The sequence below is a fragment of the Aulonocara stuartgranti genome, assembly GCF_965226115.1.
Source record: "Aulonocara stuartgranti genome assembly, chromosome: 3".
Taxonomy (NCBI): domain Eukaryota; kingdom Metazoa; phylum Chordata; class Actinopteri; order Cichliformes; family Cichlidae; genus Aulonocara; species Aulonocara stuartgranti.
In genome coordinates, this window is record NC_138941.1 from 52,643,358 (window position 1) to 52,662,820 (window position 19,463).

At 39.6% G+C, this 19,463-nt stretch overlaps 2 protein-coding genes across 11 annotated transcripts in view; one reads left to right on the forward strand and one right to left on the reverse strand.

Annotated features, from left to right (window-relative positions):
- Nucleotides 1-19,463, forward strand: part of LOC309702719 (uncharacterized protein) — a 137,127-nt gene that overhangs the window by 5,060 nt on the left and 112,604 nt on the right. For 2 of the 5 annotated variants that reach the window (XM_082527342.1, XM_082527344.1), the window contains exons 5-8: nucleotides 5,054-5,140; nucleotides 5,512-5,589; nucleotides 5,735-5,864; nucleotides 5,956-7,560. In XM_082527342.1, the coding sequence (XP_082383468.1) occupies nucleotides 5,054-5,140; nucleotides 5,512-5,589; nucleotides 5,735-5,864; nucleotides 5,956-5,968 (308 nt within the window). In that variant the 3' untranslated portion in view covers nucleotides 5,969-7,560. Of the gene's footprint in view, nucleotides 1-2,016; nucleotides 2,205-2,454; nucleotides 2,524-3,838; nucleotides 3,920-4,022; nucleotides 4,145-4,465; nucleotides 4,516-4,622; nucleotides 4,974-5,053; nucleotides 5,141-5,511; nucleotides 5,590-5,734; nucleotides 5,865-5,955; nucleotides 7,561-19,463 lie in introns of those variants that run through there. The other 3 variants (XR_014275703.1, XM_082527343.1, XM_082527341.1) reach the window with 3 other exon arrangements.
- Nucleotides 14,359-19,463, reverse strand: part of LOC309702744 (CD276 antigen-like) — a 132,573-nt gene continuing 127,468 nt past the window's right edge. For 5 of the 6 annotated variants that reach the window (XM_082527380.1, XM_082527378.1, XM_082527377.1 and 2 more), the window contains 3 exons: nucleotides 15,453-15,508; nucleotides 14,986-15,345; nucleotides 14,359-14,419 (listed from right to left, as the gene is read on the reverse strand). In XM_082527380.1, coding sequence (XP_082383506.1) covers nucleotides 14,999-15,345; nucleotides 15,453-15,508 — 403 coding nt within the window. In that variant the 3' untranslated portion in view covers nucleotides 14,359-14,419; nucleotides 14,986-14,998. The remainder of the gene's footprint in view (nucleotides 14,420-14,985; nucleotides 15,346-15,452; nucleotides 15,509-19,463) is intronic. The other variant, XM_082527376.1, reaches the window with a different exon arrangement.

Genomic DNA, 19,463 nt, shown 5'->3' on the forward strand with positions numbered 1-19,463 from the left:
GGAAAATAAATTCAGTCATTACATTGAATAAAAGAATTCTCAATATCCATATAAAGGAACAAAGAACAATTCAAGATAGAAACAAAACAAAATGGCATAATAGCTATAATTAAAATTTAATAAACATGTATCTATCTTGTTTATTAAAGAAGAGCATCTATTTGACAAGAATACTGATGCTGTAGTTGGAAATGAATCATATATAAGTCTCTATTCCACCAAACTGCTTCCTGGATTTCAATTAACATTAAGTGATTGATTTCTGTATGACTTTATCAGTATCTCACATTGTTGGATTTAACCTAATCTTTTTTGCACTGCTGCTTCAGTTCATTGAGGTTTGCTGACATTTGTGTATGTACAGCTTGCTTGAGGTCCCGCTACACAGTCGAGGTCTTGTCTGATTGGGCCACTGCAGCCTCTTGATTCATTGCTGGTGTGTTTGGGATCATCACCCTGTTTAAGCCAAGTTTTAGCTTTTGGACAGATGTCTTTACATTTGGCTGTAGAATACTTTGTTACACAGGAGAGTGCATGGCTGATTCAGTGACTACAGAGTGCACAGATTCAGTGGCTGAACAACAAGCCCAAATCATTCCCTTTCACCACCGCACAGGCAGTTGGTATGATTTGTTTGTGTTGGTTTGGTTTTCTCTGAACATGGGGCTATCAGTTGCGGAGAAATATCCCCACTTTGGTCTTATTTGTCCAAAAAGCATTGTTCATGTGTTTTGTCCAACTTTGCAAACCTAGCTGTGTGGCTGTGTTCTTTTTAGAGATGGGAGGCTTTCTCCTGGAAATCCTTCCAACCATCCACACAGTTTCTCAGGGCATTGCATGATCTGACTCTTGGGAAAATTGTCTTGATGGACCTGTGTGGTCCTCCTCATGTGGGTCCAGTTAGGTTTTTGTTGTGTGATTTTTTTGCTCCTGCCTTATGTTATGTTTACATTAACACCGCTGCATTTGGGTTTTTTGTCTTGCTTTCCGAGCCTCACATTTGGATCCCACTCTGCCTGCTACACAGCGGAGCCTCGACGATAAGTGTATGACAGTGAGTGCTCAATACTTCTAAAGATGATCAAAAGAAAAAGACAAAAGACATAGAGAGGAGGGAAAATGTCTTTTCACAAAATTAGATTTTATTTATTTCAAAGTGATGTCATTAAATATAAAGTGGTACAGCAGCTGATACAAAAGAAAAAGTCATGAGACCACAATACATAGTCAAAATGCTGGGTTTGCCTATGTAGGTACTCAGTTAATTGTAGTCTAATGACGATACCTGTTTCTAAACTTAACTCTGTATTATTAATGTTTACGTTGGTGAAACACTGCAGTTTATGGTCACAGTGTTCAGGTTAAAATCCAATGTGATTGTGTGTTTGTTGAAGTGATTCAGAATATGATTTTTTCAACCTTATTAACATCAACCTCATATCCTCATGCTGATTTCTGGAAATTCAGAGCTAACATATTACATTTAGACACCAATTCTGCCTGATGTTTTGTTTTTGTTTTGTTTTTTTAATGTTGATTCTGATGTTTCCAGGCTTCTGGTATTAAGAGTTAAAATAAATAAAGAAGCCATTTTTAAAGTGAGTTGAGTTCATTTCAGGACATGTTTGAGCAGTGTGTGGTTCTTCTTTAATAACTCAGTGTTGCAGTCACATGTTAACAAGTGAAAGAAAAGAAAGATTGTTTACGCATTTGCTTCTTTTGTCACTTTAACCCCCGATGTCCTTACTCTTGTTTTTGCAGACATTTGGAGTTATAAATTATATAAATATAAATCATTATGTGAAAATAATTTCCTTACAAAGTTTTTAAACAGTTTTTGGATCCAAAAACACTTTATTAGCCTGTGATGATCCAAATAAACCTCCTAAAATAACAAGTGAGACTCTGACACTTAAATAAAGTGCGCAACAGCTTGTCAGCTGATCTGATCCAGCTTTTACTGACATGAGTCATTGTGCTTTAAGTCAAAATGAAAGTGAAACTAAAACACACACGGCAACAAACAAGAAGAAAAAAAACCCAACAGATGAATGCTGACTGGCCAGTATATCAGGAGTCTTGTACACAAGTTATGTTGTGTTATTATAGAACTGAAGCAAAACGCAGTATCGACGCGTTGAAGCGAATAAAAAGCTACCAACGGGAAGAAGAGGAGACAACAGAAGTATGAACTTGATCTTTTAGTATGTTTTGCTGTGTTTCTGTGTCATTCTTCCTTGTTTTGTACTGCAGTTGATATTTATTTATCATTATTACGTTTTTATCTCTTTCTTAAAATGCCTTTGTAAAGTAGCAGGACTAAAATGTTACATGTCCGATAATGAACACGTTTGATCACAGTCTGTAAAGAGGATGTGACTGGGATTAACAGTTTGAACACTTCGTGGTATTCTGCTTCATCCGAAACATTCAGAGTGTTGTTTGTTCTTCCAGCTGATCATCAGTTGATATAATTGATGTGATAGAAAGTGGACAGATCGCCGATCGCTCTCTTACAAACAAGTAAGTTGACGTTAAAACATCCTGTGTGAACATGTGTGCTCCTGTTGTTTACTTTCTGTTGCACTCACTGTTTAAATACGCTACGTGGGCTCATTTTCATCAGATTGGAAACAGGATGAAAAACAAAACAAAACAAATATCTCACAGAAAAAGGACAGAGAAAGACAAACAGCTTTTAGTTGGTTCATGTGATACAAAACATGAAAACCCAAAGGGGGTTTTATGAAAGTGCGCAACATGAAGTAAATAGCGGCATAGCGGTGTTTACAGTGTCAATAAGAGTTTATAATAATAATAATAATAATAATAATAATAATGATTTAGTTGTTGTTGTTGTTGTCAAAAACACGAGGCTTGTGGCTTTTCCTATCATAAAAAACAGAAAACTGAATGTTTATGTGCAAAATAAAAGACACGCATCAGATAGGAAGATGCAACGCGCGTTCGCGTACATATAAAAGGCACTGTTTTTGTCCGCTAGAGTGGGATTTTCACGGCATATTCTGCACCAAATCTCTGTGCGTTCATCATTTGCCTCCTGCAACCACTTTTCCGAGAATACGCGCTTCTTTTGTGGTTTGGACTCCTTCTGACATTTCTTTGGAGGTGGAGGAACACCAGAGTAATTGCTTAAAGGAGCTTCTTCGACATCTTTAAGAGTTCTAAACAAATGTCTGTCCTCCTCCAGAAAATCTTATGTACGCAAACACGCGTTGCAACTTCTTATCTGGTGCGCGTCTTTTATTTTGACAGCGAATGCGCACCTGCGGATATGTGCACCTCTGAAAATAGAAAACTATATTAACCATTTAACAATCCATCCATCCATTCGCTTCCGCTTATCCTTTTCAGGGTCGCGGGGGGTGCTGGAGCCTATCCCAGCTGTCATAGGGCGAGAGGCGGGGTACACCCTGGACAGGTCGCCAGTCTGTCGCAGGGCCAACACACAGGGACAGACAACCATTCGCACTCACATTCACTCGCACATTCACACCATTCACACAATGGCAATTTGGATTTTCCAATTAACCTATCCCCTCAAGCTGCATGTCTTTGGACGGTGGGAGGAAGCCGGAGTACCCGGAGGGAACCCACGCAAACACGGGGAGAACATGCAAACTCCACACAGAAAGACCCCGGCCTGATGGTGGATTTGAATTCAGGACCTTCTTGCTGTGCGGCAACAGTGCTAACCACCATGCCACCGTGCTGCCAAACCATTTAACAAATTGTTTAAAAAAAATCAACAAAATAAATCAAAATGAATCTGAATCTGTCTAAAAAGTTCATTAAATATATTTTTGTGAAATTTCAGGAAGGAGATTTAAACCGACAGTGAGTAGTGACCTTGATTGTCCCTTTGAGGCCTTCTGAATTTACTTCATTTAATTTTCTGGTGAGCACCGATCGTTGTTGCCTAATGTTCAGTTTTGTTGTCTGTGAGGTGTGATGAAATGAAAATCAATAACACTGATATTTTTTCTTTTTAAATTTCACAGGTCACTAAGTGTAATGCACCCAGTAAAGTCAACAGGAAAACTTTACATGCTCTTCCGTGTTCGTAGAGAGGAGCTCATGGTTCGTAGAGACAGCTGCCAGAGACGGAGAAACGCAAGAACAGGTAGAAAACTAAGCCTAAAAACATCTAAACATGTTATTGGAGTAATACTGAAAACACACTTCACTCTGATGTCAACAGACCATTTTAAATCTCGTAGCTGAAACATGCACAGAATTATGATCATGGTTTGGATCATAGACGTACATTAATTCATGTGCTGGTGAGCTGCACAGAAACGGTGTCTGTGTGCACTCTGTGTGGGGAAATCACTCAGTGGTTTTTAAGCTGGTGAAAATGTGAAATATTTCACTTTTATTTCTATTGTCTTTTTTTAAAAAAAGATATTTATTAAAACGTTCTTCCTCTGATTCATTCTGACAGAGAGAAGATGATCAGGATCCTTCTGTTTCTCGGCCTGGCGTCCTCTGTCTGTGAGTGTCCACATTTAGACACAGTTATCTTTTGGTAAATTCAAATAAATAAATAAATAAAAAAGGATAAATGAACACACAATAATGAGGTGGTGTCTTCTCAACAGGGACGTTTGTTTTGAAAAGGACTGCGACTGTCTTTGAGGCCAAGGAGGACGACAACATCACCATCAGATTGGACAGTCAGCTCCAAGCTGACGTGTCTCTGGCTGACGTGATGTGTGTTTTCCACTCAGACGTCACTAAGATTTTGTTTAAAATGATCAGAGGAGTGGAGGACTCTGAGTCTCAGCATGAGCAGTTTGCAGGACGAGTTCAGACTGACAGAGATGCTCTGAGAGGAGGACGAATCAGACTTCATCTGTCCAGAGTCACAGCTGAAGACTCTGGAAGCTACAGGTGTGACGTGGCTGCCAACTACGACGACAGCCTGAAGAGATGGAGGCTCGAGACAAATGGTAAGTTGACTCCTGTATCTCTTTAGGACTGGGCTGTATTTATATTGCAGATGAACAAACATTCAGATTTTCATCCTCAGAAAACTTTGTTTTGAGTGTGGGTCGAACTTCTGATGGAGACAGCAGTGATGTCTTACTCAAACCTCCAATGTTTGGACCACCAAAAGGTAAATCAGATCTGAGGAGCTGCATTCAGAGAGTGTTTCAATAAATTTTATTTTTATTCGTCTAAAAAGTTCAGTGTCATAAATTTATAGTAAATTGTGGAATTATTTAATTTAAAAATGTCTAGACTTCATTACGGTTGTGATAACCTCCACAATGATTTGCACTGACAGGAAAAGTTATAGAAAAAACTATAGAAATGTAATAAAGATAAAACTTAAAGTAACATTCAAATATTTATTTTGGTGTGGAACATTTCTCATCCATAAAGAAGATGGTCAGAAATATTTTTGTAAAACACATCAATTAAAACAATAACTTCCATTTTTCACTGAATAAATCAATATGTCACAATTTAGTTTTCTCTTTTCAGGTTTTGCGTCTCTGTACATGAATGTGAGGAAAATAAAGGTGGACAAAATGAAGATTTTGAGTGCAGGTGATGCTGAAGGTAATTCAGGAAAATGATGCAGGGGGGGTTTGGGGCACATACAGTACAAGCCATGCATGTGTTACAGAAAGTAGAGGTTACAGCATGCAGGGTGAGAACTCATTACTGTATGTACTGTTTTCAAAAACAATCCTTTGTTTTCTAGATCCACAACTGGCGGGAAGAAAGACAAGTCAGGAGGAAACGGTGCTGTTTGTTCTGGCTGTAGTTTTAATTATTGCAAATGCAGGAACCATCGTACTTTTAATAAAATTTCTTCATGATGGTTTAAAACGGTACGTTGGCAAACTTTTATTGCATCTACATGTTTGACTATGTCTGCATTTGATTTTGACTGACTGTGGTGTTGTGTGTTGTATATTACAGATCAACAACATGATGAAACACCGCTACTGTGTCCCTGACCAAATGAGTCAAACCAACAACGACTTTCTTACCTGCTCCAGTTGTGCTAATGTTAAAAACAAACTAACAAATAAACAACAGCAAAAAAAAGCTCACTATAAGAAAATTACACTTAGAAGATGAAAAAAGACCAAAAAAAAAATCAGATGTTAAAATGCTGATTCTTTGCTTTCGAAAATCTTTTTCAGTATTTGTGTCTTTTCTAAATTGAGCCTTTGAACTAAGAGTTGATAGAAATGATATTTCAGAAGCAAATAATTCTACATTTAGTGATTTAGGGTTTAATTTCCTCATATATAATGCATATGCAGTATGATGTATTTTTCTCACTTAAAAATACTCAAATGAAGATCAGTGTATATCATGGGGATAACAGCTGTGGGGTTTAAGGAAGAAAGAACAGATGTAATTTTCTGTACCATCACTTCAAAGTCCTTCTCTGTACCTATTACCACATTGTGTTCATATGCAGAGAGAAATAACTTACTTGTTATCAAAAGGAGGCAGCACGGTGGCACGGTGTTTAGCACTGTTGCCTCACAGCAAGAAGGTCCTGAGTTCAATTCCAACACCAGGCCGGGGTCTTTCTGTGTGGAGTTCGCATGTTCTCCCCGTGTTTGCGTGGGTTCTCTCCGGGTACTCCGGCTTCCTCCCACCGTCCAAAGACATGCAGCTTGTGGGGATAGGTTAATTGGACAATCCAAATTGCCACTAGGTGTGAATGTGAGTGCGAATGGTTGTCTGTCCTTGTGTGTTAGCCCTGCGGCAGACTGGCGACCTGTCCAGGGTGTACCCCGCCTCTCGCCCTATGACAGCTGGGATAGGCTCCAGCGCCCCCCGCGACCCTGAAAAGGATAAGCGGTAGCGAATGGATGGATGGATGGTTATCAAAAGGGAATTTGATATATAGTTTCATCAGTTAAATTGCACAAAGCATATTGTACAGGGTACAGCGGCCATGAACGGCACTAATGCTAACTTTATTTGAAACATCTTGTCTGTAGATATTTTGATTCTGTTCTTGAAATAATATTTTGACTTTTAGAAATGTTGTCTTATTCTCAAAATGAAAAACGTAAAAAAGAAAAGTTGTCAGTCAAGTCCCCACAGTGCTGCGTGGTAGACTGCTGCAACAGCTGCCAGCACAAGTGTTCTTAAGCTTCCTGTTTTTCTGGTTCTTTTTGTCACACTCTTGGCAGTCAAGACTCTTTGCTAGATCATCACTCTGGCAGTGCATATCCTGTTTGCTTTGAAGTGAACACAACATGGTTTCAGAGCTGAAGCTAACTGGAGAACTAAGCAGCTATCAGAGATCAATGATATGAACAAAACTGGGGAACAGAATCCGCATTGCAGTTTGATGTGAATCATGGACAAGGCACTGCACCCACACTTCCTGGACTATGGTGTGAACAATTTTTTGAGTGGACAGAGACATTAATCTGAGAGGCAAGAAGAAAGGTGGAGGGATTCTACGGTTTCTCAATATAAAGAGCTTTAATAATTTGGCATTTATAACACAATGATTTCCCTGCTTTTGGATTAAATAAAGCATATTTTATCTCACCTTATTTTTTATTCGGTGAATAAACTCAAAGACAGGAAGCAGCATTAACTGTTAATAATGATTACAGTTTAAAAACCAAGTGCAGTCAAAAGGAAGCATGCGTGTGAGCTGTGAAAGACCTTTTCCAAGTGGGACTTCACTGTATAAGAGTATCATATGGTCATACTGATGCATAAACAGAAAATAAATCCTTGTATCTCCTACTATTAAGTAAACATAACAAGATTGTAATATTTTTCCTTAGTTTACAACATTAGTGTCTAATTTCTAAAGAAATAAAGCACCTCTTATTGTTATATTGTTGCCCCAAGTAAAATAAAGTATTTTTTTTACAGAGAGCATTGACTTGCTCTTGCTTTAGTGTACAGGTTGTGCACCAAAAGCACACAGTATTGTTCTTAAATGGGTCTTAAAGGGGGCATGAAAGCTCCACAGGCTAATTCACACCATTGAGCCATGCTCTAAATAACTGGCACAGATATAACTCGGTCTATGAAGCTAGATTTAAGAAAAGGGTGCTTGAAGTTCAAGTTTTAAAAACAAGTTTAGCACCATATTGTGCTAGTAAAGAACGAGACATCACCAGTTTGGCTCGTTCTTTACTAGCTAATAGACTTACATTAGTTTATGTTAGCTAAATCTTATCCAAAAGATCAGATTAAACACACAGACATACAAAGATGTATTTGCCCTTTTATAGATCTGTATCTGCGCACTGTTTAGTATAGACACACAGATGCTTTTGTGGCAGGATGAATGTTATCCTTCGGTCCAACCCACTTTCAGCCTGGCCCATTAGGGGGCGCTGGTATAAATAGTGGCCATTTGAGTGTCTCTGCGTCGCTTGCCTGTGATCTCCTTTTTGGTCACCTGACTTCCCCTCGGTGTGGTAGAGATCATTTGCGGGTTATTCTTCTGAAGCCCCCATCGCGGCTGGTCGTAGCTATAGAAGCCTCCTCTGAGCTATTCTGCTTACGTTCTGTGACCCGGCTTACTTGGTACGTAATCAACTTTTGTTACGCTCTCTGCCTTCTATTGTTCTTTTATAGTAATTATTTATTATGTTTCGCAGGAAGTGTGGGCCTTAGTTTTGCGCCAAGCTACGCGAACTGAAGTGCTGCTGTTTTGCTTTGCTGTGTTTTTACCGTCTGTTCCCGTTGTGAGAATTCTTTCCCTGCTGCTGTCAGCTTTTACAGTGGACGTCGGCGTGGACAACGGCCATATGCATGCCGGTTATCGGAGTCAGCTGGCGTGCATATTGATTGACTGTTAACTTATCGTCGTGTGGACGGCAAGTTGGAGCAGTACGGCGATTCCGTTTGCTCCAGATTTTAGAGTTTTATTCAGATTGTATGTTGTTTTATTGCTTTTTGATTTGTAGTTTGGATTTTCTGTTACACCACTGGTGGGAGGCCCTTTTTCTAGCTGTAGATCACCAGTGTGGTCCTGCAGTTGGGTTATCCCCCAGTGCTACACATTAGTTTGTTGTAATATATTGACATTTTCTTTGTTTCTTTTATTCAGATGCGGAGTGCCGACGTGGAGGAGACTAGGGTGCCTTGGTGGTGGGATCCCTTGAGTGTACACACCTGCCTTGTCTAGTTTATTAGTGTGAGTGTGTGATAGTGTGTTGCACTTGTGTTTTGGTGTGTCTTCTTTCTTTAGTTGTGTGTGGCATCCCTGCCCCTCCACTGGTAAGCCTCAGCTCTGAATACCTTTTTAAGCATATTTGTATTTGAATATTTATGATTATGTTTTTATTCGGTGTTTTAAATAATTACCAATAAATTGTCAATTTGTTTATTATTGAACCTCGTCTCTGGATTGAGTATAGCGAACCTAAGTGCCTTTTTGGTGATTTAGTGTCATTTCCAGTATTCTCTGGGTGAAATTCCCAGGGTGGCGTTGTCGTTCTTTAAAACTGAAGAGTATTTACTTTATATCCCAACCTCGTCTCGCCACACTTTTTTTTGTCATGCAGCTCCTGCTTTCGACGCTCGAGTTTAAGTTCAGTGAAGTTTGGCTCTCGTCAATTAAATTTCTTATTTAGCCACAGCAATATATTGCGTTCGCTTCTTAACCTCATAACTTTGAGCCATCCACCTTTGGCAAAATATGTTTTTAGTGTGTGTTTATGTAAGTCTTTTATCAAGTAAAGAATTATTTTTCCTTCTATTGATGAGGATTGTATGCTGTGAGAAATTAGGAGCTGTGAGAAATCAGCAAATGAAATTTAGGAGAAGAGGTTCCAGGGATTAGATCAAATATTGGATTTTCTGATCTGCTACAGAGGTGATAAAGATTATGTCTAAATAGTCACATTTTATTAACACATTTTATAGAGAATGTTTTACTTACATGTTTGTAGCAAACCTGCACTGATCCATCTGTGCCATTTACCCCCTTATCTTCTTATGCTGAGGGTTGGTATGTCGATGATAGTTGTCGTTTTTTTGTTCTTTGCCCACCTTTGCGTGGTAATGACTGCACAATGTTAGAAAGAAGCCCCAAATAATCAGATGACCCCGGTATGCATAGGGAATTTGCGATGGTGAAAAGAAAAACCTCCCTTTTAACAGGAAGAGACACCAGTTCAGGGAGGGGCCAACCACGGTGAGGGAAAATAGAAGGAATACCTAACTTTATTTTGTTTTAATCAAATAAAAAATATTTTCACTTAATCTGTACTCTTTTTGTTGCCATATATTCAGTTCCTACATGCCTGTTGTATTTTGTGTTAGAGTACTTGGCGATAGAAGAGCAGATGGAAGAATGATGCAACCTACAACAGCAATGCTCAGTAGCTAGTGGATCTGAGAGCAGAACACAACAACCTCCCTGAACAGGGTCCAGTAACCATCACAGTGGCAGACATCCAAGAAAGGATCTCTAGTATGAAGAGTTGGACAGCACCAGGCCCTGACATGATTCGTGCCTACTGGCTGAAGAAGCTGAATGCACTCCATGAGCATCTGGCAGCACAAATGAACCAGCTGCTAGTTGACAAGAGAATGGATAACTGGAGGCCGGATGGTCCTGATCCTCAAGGACCCCCAGAAGGGACCGGTCCCATCCAACTACCAACCAGTAACCGGCCTCAGTACCACATGGAAGCTCCTGTCACACATCATAGCAGCAAAGATGAACAGGCATATAGGTCAATAAATGAGCAGGGCAGAGAAAGGGATTGGCAAGAATACCAGAGGCCCAAAACACCAGCTACTGGAAGACAGAGCAGTCAGCCAAGACTGCAAGACCAGACTGACCAACCTGTGCACTGCCTGGATTGACTACAAGAAAGCCTATGCCCCACACCTGGATCCTGGAATGCCTAGACCTATACAAGAGCAACAGGACCCTAAGAGCCTTCATCAGGAAATCAATGGGCATGTGGCGGACAACACTAGAGGTCAATTTTAAGTCCATAGCACAAGTCACCATCAAGTGTGGGATCTACCAAGGAGATGCTCTGTCCCCACTGCTGTTCTGCATAGGCCTGAACTCCCTCAGTGAGATCATTGACAAGACAAACTACGGGTACAGACTACAGAATGGAGCAGTTGTCATCCACCTCCTGTACATGGACGACATCAAGCTGTATGCAAAGAGTGAACAAGACATCGATTCACTGATCCACACTACCAGGCTATACAGCAATGACATCGGAATGGGCATAGAGGACAGCTATAAGTATCTGGGGATACATAGGTAAATGGGAACCATGAAGAGGCAGCTAGGAAAGCTGCAACTACCAAGTACCTGCAGAGGGTCAGGCAAGTCCTGAGCAGTCAGCTGAATGGTAAGAACAAGCTCCGGGCTATCAACACCTACGCCCTGCCCGTGATCAAGTACCCTGCTGAGATAATAAGCTGGCCAAAGGAGGAGATAGAGACCCTGAGGCTGTATGCTAAACAGAAGGAAGGAGAAAATGTTGTAACTGGAAACCTGGTTGTATAAATGTTGTATAAATTTGAGACATGAGACTTGATGCAGCCATCCTTTAACTCTGTTTTTTGGGTTTTAATGGAAATAATTATTCATGGATTCAGTTAAAACCGAACAGAATCAGTAACAGAAACATTCTCCTGTTTATTAGAAAAGATTTTGATAGTTTATGGAGCAACACATGAGTGTGGTTAAGTTTGTTTTTAGGAAAAACAAAGAGGTCGTCACTTGAATTTACCTTTGACAGAAAATATTTTCTGATGCTCTGAATTCTTTAAAATGTGAAATATTTTCAGAGGAAATCAAAGTGCAGTTTTTTTCTTCTGGTTGCATACCACCATCTCTCTTTCCTCTCTCTCTGCTTTGCTGGTTTATTGTAAACACCAGATGGGAAAGTCACATCAACACACAAATAGTTTGCTCAACAGGAGTTTTCTACTTTTTTTTTTTTCTTTTGCCCAGTGGCACTTTTGAACATCTGGGCTAATGCTAAATCAGACATCATCAGATTTAATGAGGAGGTTGAAGACTGATTCTGGTGTGTGACTGTGACCATCTGCGGAAGAGGTGCAAGTGGGATGGTGGTTCACTGGTGTGTACTGTAAACTCACAGCAAGAAGGTTCTTGTTCCACCTCCTGTTTGTAGTTTTGCTAGTCTTGATTTAAAAATACCAGCGTTATTTCATTTAAGGAGCTGACTTGAGCTGTCCAGTGCACTGCCAAAAATATAATTTAAGATAATATTATTGTATCTCTGAACCATGTACAGTTTTATGACTCAATAACACAGAAAATTCTTTGGCCTGAGGTAAAAAGTCAGATAAGAATGTGAAAGAACTACAAAATGAAGACAGACTGAAGAAGAAAGAAGAAAAGGGAATGTTTTTGTTTTTTTTACTGGTGAGCTTATTGCACCATCATCTGTCCAAGAGGAAGAATGTTAGTTCCATAACTTGAAGAAAAAAAAAAAACATACACAACCAGTCCAAAATTTGGACACACCTTTTCAATTTAATGTTGTTTCTTTAATTTCACAACTATTTACATTGTAGATTCTCATTGACACATCAAAAGTATGAATGAACACACATGGAGTTATGTAGTAAACAAAAAACTGTGAAATCACTCAAAACATGTTTTATATTTCAGATTCTTTAAAATAGCCTCTCTTTGCTTTGATTACTCTCTCAGTGAGCTTCATGAGGTCGTCACCTGAATTGGTTTTCCAACAGTCTTGAAGGAGTTCCCAGAGGTGCTGAGCACTCAATGGTCCATTTGCCTTCACTCTGCGGTCCATCTCATCCCAAACCATCTTGATTGGGTTTAGGCCTAGTGTGAGCCAGTTTCGTCATAGCGCTTGATAGTTTTTGCAACTGCACTTGGGGACACATTCAAATTTTTTGCAATTTGCTGGACTGACTGACCTTCAGTTTTTAAAGTAATGATTGACTGTTGTTTCTCTTTACTCAGCTGATTGGTTCTTGCCGTAATACGAATTCTAACAGTTGTCAAATACGGCTGTCAGCTGTGTACCAGCCTGACTTCTGCACAACACAACTGATGGTCCCAACCCAGTTATGAAAGCAAGAAATTCCAGAAATGACCCCTGACAAGGCATACCTGTGAAGTGAAAAAAACATTTCAGGTGACATGTCTGTGAAGGGTCTCAGTTATCCAGGTCATCGTAGTCTAAGGAGCTTGGAAAGAAAAAGAGTCTGGACTTCTTTAAGTTGCTTGAAGAAGTTTCACCTCTCATCCGAGAAGCTTCTTCAGTTCTAGGGTCAAATGGTGGGAGTATCCCCCCCCCCCCCCCCAAAGAAGGACAAAAGGACCCCCTGAAGATCCTTTACCTAATCACAGGAGCCAAGGTGTGAAAACGGGTGTGGGTCACAATCAGCCAGGGTTTCGGGTGAGTTTATTGTGAAACCTAGCCCCACCCTCTCATGTGATTTCCTGAGGTCAGATGGCCCTCCTCTGTTCAAAGATGTCTTTGAACGACACCAACTGTCTCCCATCTATAAACCAGTTTTGGGATCCCTTCCCAGACGCCTTAACACCCACTCACACCCTGGGCCATCTGACCTCAGGAAATCACACGATATGGTTTCTTTCCAAGCTCCTTAGACCACTTCAGGTGACTACATCATAAAGAGAAGGTGTGTCCGGACCTTTGACTGGAAGTAAGATATAACACAGACACACACACACACACACACACATTATGAAGATCTAGTCTGTAAACTTTCCTTCAGAATTTCTGAGCAGCATGAAAATAAAGCTGCAGACATAAAATCTGCTGTTGAGATTTTCTAAACACAGTAAAAAAACAAGTCCTCTTTATAGCGGTTGGATTATTTCTGTAAGTTGATGAAGCTGAAGTTGGAATTATGCAGTCCAGTCATTTATTTCATTGGTGCAGGTATTCACACAGCACATGAATGAACAGCAGCTTTGGGTTTTACACACTTTGTAAGCTGTGTAAAAAGAATAACCAATAATAAACAAAATTTACATTAATATTACAGATGAAACTGGTTCACTCATTTCTGTGTTAAACCAGCTAACTCAAATCTCTCCTGCTGTTACATCAACAATGTCATCTGGTGGTTACGAGTTTAGAGCAGAGTAAACTTGTGTCTGAAGCTTTATGTTTTGTGATGAATCTTTCTGATAGATGTGTGGACTGTAGGTTCCTGTCAGTACTGATGGGATGTTACTATAAGAAGCTCAGCATCTGTACTTCTGCTACAGGGTTCTGCATCCTGGTTTTATTTCTGAAATAAAATAAAAGTATAACAAACACAGCCAGCAGAGCTGCTGACACTCCCATTGAAATGTAGAAACCAATCATTCCCCCATTTTCTGCTGTTGAGTTTGTTGTTGGTCTCTGAGGTTGGAGCTGGTCAGAAACTGCTGTAAATGACATGAAGATATTAACATTAAACATCAGAATTAAACTGATAATAGTTCAGTTCATAGTGTTAGTTAGAGATCATATAACAAAAATCTCATAATAATAACTTTAATGTATAGAATAAAACAGCCCTTAGTTTGTAAACTCTGTTAAGGCTACTTCATGGACTATGTAAAAGACAGAGGTAGCCACGATGACATTACATCATCTATTGTTTAGTGAAGGCCTGTTACGAAGCATTGATCTGAGTGTTTTTACCGTCGCCATCCTGATTTTTTTCAGATTTGGACATGAGGAGCGAGAGGCAAATCTGACTGAGAAACTGTATAATTCTCCTTACCAGGTTTAGCCTGCTATGTTAAGACGAACAGGCAAAAATTTTAGGAGATTAACTGGTGAAACAAGTTTAAGGCTAGAGTAGCTGACTGATAATCTGCAGGTTTCACCTTTCAGAGGATGACATTTCTTTGACTGAGATGTTTTCATACATCATCCTAGACATAAACATCATAAACAAATTGACTGTAAACCACTTAATAAAAAAAGTTTAACTAAATCAGGTTACCAGTCACGTTGAGTCAATATCTTCCAACACTGAAGCCATAATCAGTGTTCACCTCACACAGGTACAGACCCGAGTCATCAGTCCTGAGTCTGGACAGTTGAAGTCTGATTCGTCCTTCTCTGAGGGCGTCTTTGTCACTCTGGACTCGTCCTGAAAACTTTGCATCCTGAGACTCTGACACCTCAACACCTTCATGGACATGATGCAGGACTGAGACTTTATCATTGATGAAGAGTCCAAAGAGGATGTTGAGAGTTTTGTTGGATCTGTCAGGTTTGGTGGTGAACGTCCACTCCAGTGTGATGTTGTGGTTCTCCTCTGCCTGATAGCAGGTCTGTGTCACATTGACTACAAATGATCCTGTTGAGGAGACAGAGAGGGAAAGAGAGGAGCAGACACACTGAGAACTGGAACAAATCTGTTGTTAAGCTTTATTTGGAGTTCATAAAGTGAAGCTGTAAACTAACCAGAGACACATGAGGTGAGGATGATGAGCAGCAGGATCCTGCAGATCATCTTCTCCCTGTGAGAGGAGACAGAGGTGAAGAGTCATCAACACATGAGGTCAAAGGTCAGTCAGTACAGCTAGAAGAAAAATCTGCAGTCATACTTTATTCACTCATTACAACTTCTGATCCTGTTTGTGATCCTGATAGGAATAAACTGAATATATGAACAAGACTGATGAAATAAATATGCAAACTCTTTATTTTGGCTTTTACTTTTGGCTGCTTCCTTTTCATAAACAGTCACCACAGCAGGTAGTGCCTCATGTTTGATTTAGCAGAGTTCTCAATGCTCCGGATCGAATCAAATTATCAACCCCTCATATGTCAAGTCAATGTGTAAACGACTGAGCTACTGAAGCACAAACGATAGCAGAGTGATTGCCCCACCCAAACAGATGCTGCATGTGTAAATGGTGCCCTGCTTACTCAGCCTGGTCTCACAGCAAAATATGAAAATCACAAAAGAATCAATGCATAAAAGGGTTCGGAGACACAAATGTTTTTTTTTTTTTTTTTTTATGTGACTGTCAGTAATGTGAAAGTGATGTATTTCGGTAAGAAAGATATTTTTTGTCTGCAGCACGAGCCAGGTCTCAGAGTTACTGACTGATACTGACTGACAACGGTCAGTATCAGCACACAGATGAAAAACTGTGTCCAGTGAATGACAAATAATCTGTGTCCAGAAACACAAATCAGTTGCTATTATTTCATGAACTTCTGTGAATATCTTACCTTATCAGTATTTTGCACCTCACAGCCACAGAATCCAACTCTAAGTGGGAACAATTTATGTCAGGTACAGTCTGATTAATACAGTTCTGAGTATAACTGCACAGTAGTCAAGGCACTGCAAAGTCCTCCACTCCAGTATGAGACACAAATACAAGAAAAGAACAGACAAGATAACGTGCTCACTCCCACTGTTTTCTCTGTGCACACTTCATATTGTCTGTTCAATGAAATGTGCCACTTTACATACGAGGACTCCAGAAATTTGACGTCTATGCATACCAACCGACTGCTGTCATAGGTGTGTTTTAAACCACGTTTGTATTAGGTATACGCCACATGCCACATACCATATTCAACTGTTTCAGTTTTACTTCTATAGTGAGCAAATTTTAGTTCCACTCTGTGGCTGTTTTTAGTCACAAGATGACTCATTTCTGCCAACATGAAAATAAAAAAAATGCAAACAGACACAGGTAGTCTTTTTGCTATTGGCAAAATGAAAGATTTTACATAGAATAAGTTCTTCTTGTTATGGTAAATGGCCTGTATATAGCGCTTTTAATAGTCCCTAAGGACCCCAAAGCACTTTACATATCCAGTCGCACCCATTCACACACACTGGTGATGACAAGCTACAATGGGGCGCACTGACAGAGGCGAGGCTGCTGGACACTGGCACCACCGGGCCCTCTGACCACCACCAGTAGGCAACGGGTGAAGTGTCTTGCCCAAGGACACAACGACCGAGACTGTCCGAGCCAGGGCTCGAACTGGCAACCTTCCGATTACAAGGCGAACTCCTAACTCTTGAGCCACAATCGCCCCATGTTAGTACTACAGCCATGTTATTAAATCCAGTCCGAGCAGAAATATGAACAAAGTTGAAGTGATCGTTTGTCTAACTTCTTGAGCAACTTGTTACGTGAGTGTAGACAAATATTGTGGACATGAAAGCTGATTATTTGCACAAAACTTCATCTTTGTTAGAAATATTTAACCTCATTTGTTATATTTCCATCAGTATAACATTTCTGCAGCTGACATACTCTAATGAAACACTAGTTCATGTTAAAGGCGAGGGAAACTAGTGAAGGTTTACTGGAACGAAACAGAATGAAATAAAGAGCTTTTCACATCAAGTTCAGTTCAATAAATAATGAACTTTTTAAAAATATGTTGGGCTGAATAAAGGTGATCTCACCTTGGCTACGATTATATTTAGTTGTGTGTTAACAAGAAGAAAAGAAAAGATGAGTTCCTCATTTTTATTATGTTTTAGCATCCTGCTATTTCTTAGATTTGTTCAGAAAGTTGTATTGATTTTATTCTGTATGAGTCCCTGAGATGAATGATTGTGTACCTTCAAAAACAAAATAATTGATAGAGACTTTTAGGTTACTGATGTAACCTAAAATGCAGGTTGTTCCTGAAAGCTTTAATCTAATAAATAAACATATTAGTCCTTCTTCTGAAAGTCAGATTTTTTACATTTATTACAATCAGTAAAATTAAATTGTTGGACAACAAAATTCTCGATTAAATTTTTGCTGTATTTGTCAGCTGACCAGAGTCAATTCTCCTGCTGAGGTAATACCTCTAAGTTCATGTGAACAGTATTTGAAACAGGTCTGCTTGTAATGTTTCATTTAGCTTTTCTAATTGCATAAATGCTGTATAGCAGAAAGGATCAGTTATTGCTGTTAGTGGAACTTTGAGGAGGAACTATATGCTTTTGTCACATTGCCTTTTGTATTTGACTGGAATGCAGACTGCATTTTTTTACATCCAAGGTTACATCGCAGTCAACTTTCCTACAAACACATCACCCACCTGTGTGAATCATTCCACCATTCTTACATTAGTTACAACTGCATACCCTTCATAATGATTAGTCTATTTTTACCTTCTTTAGCTTTTATACTTTCATGCTTGTTTTTTTTAATTTTTCATTTACCTTATGTTTTTATTTATTTGTTTTGTACTATTGTAAGGTGACCTTGAGGGTCTTGAAAGGCACCTATAAATAAAATATATAGTTATTATTATACTATTACAGTCAAAAATAGTCCTTAGCTTTTCTTGAACTCTGTAGTTTACGAGTGCCAAACTCTTATTTATCCTTTCAGTATTAAACAAAATAAACAGCTAAAAGCTCCAGTCGATCAAACGGAGTTTCAAAATGGTTGTCTGAAATGATGTCATGTTTTTGTACTTTCAGTCATTTTTGCAGTAAACCCGGTGCAGAGAACAGAATGAGGAAAGAGAAACATAATGTGAGGCTGACTGGCTTTAAGACCCCAATTTTAATGTCATGTTACGTCATTTTTATTTTTTTATTTTTTTTAGCTAATTTGAGGAGGTATAGAGACATGGCACAGAGCCTTTTGAATATTCTGGACAGTCATGGAATGAACATGAGGAGGGGGGAAATGGGAACCTAAATGAATGGGGACATTACACATGACTAACAGCAGAGACCAAATAAAACAGTAGGAGGGAAACATGCAAACAAGAGGAGATGATGGGAGACAAAGACATCACTAAAACACACAAAAGGCAAGGGAGACTTAAACACAGGGGACTTGAGATACTCGCTCACTGGAGACATGACACCATAACCAACATAGTGGGGAAGACACAGTGTGGCGGAGGTGTGGTCTCTGGCCTGCTGCAGTGGAGGAGTGACGCAGTGAGCTCGCAGAGCTGACAAGATAGGTGTGTGGCATGGAGTGTGTTGTGTTGGGCTCTTGAATAAAACTCCTGCTCAAGCAATAACGTGGAGCAACAACAATCTTTTAATATAGCTTCTTCTCGTGGCTGTTTACATACCCCCAATTTCCTGTTTAGTGGGTAAGTACTGCCGCCTAGTGGCACATGCATGTGCATCAATATAGATTACACCACAGAGTGAGGAGTAGGGATGGGTACTGGTATCGGTTCTGACATAAACGGTAGTAACCAGACCGAAAAGCAGCGCACATTTCGGTGCTTTATTTCGGTGCTTTTTTTTTTTTCTTGAGGTGTCATACACTTTGGATTCCAGCCAATCATTTTACCTTTCCTTTTTTTTTTTTTTTTGCCTGTCCCATTTGGCTCATTTTACCTTTCCAAGGATAGTAAGCGGGCCCAGGTAAGTACCTTCTTTTAGAGCAGAGCTACAGATTAAAAATGCCCAAGGCAAAGCGGCCAAAAGTCTTCCTGTACTTCACAGCAAAAGATGCAAACTCAGCAGCC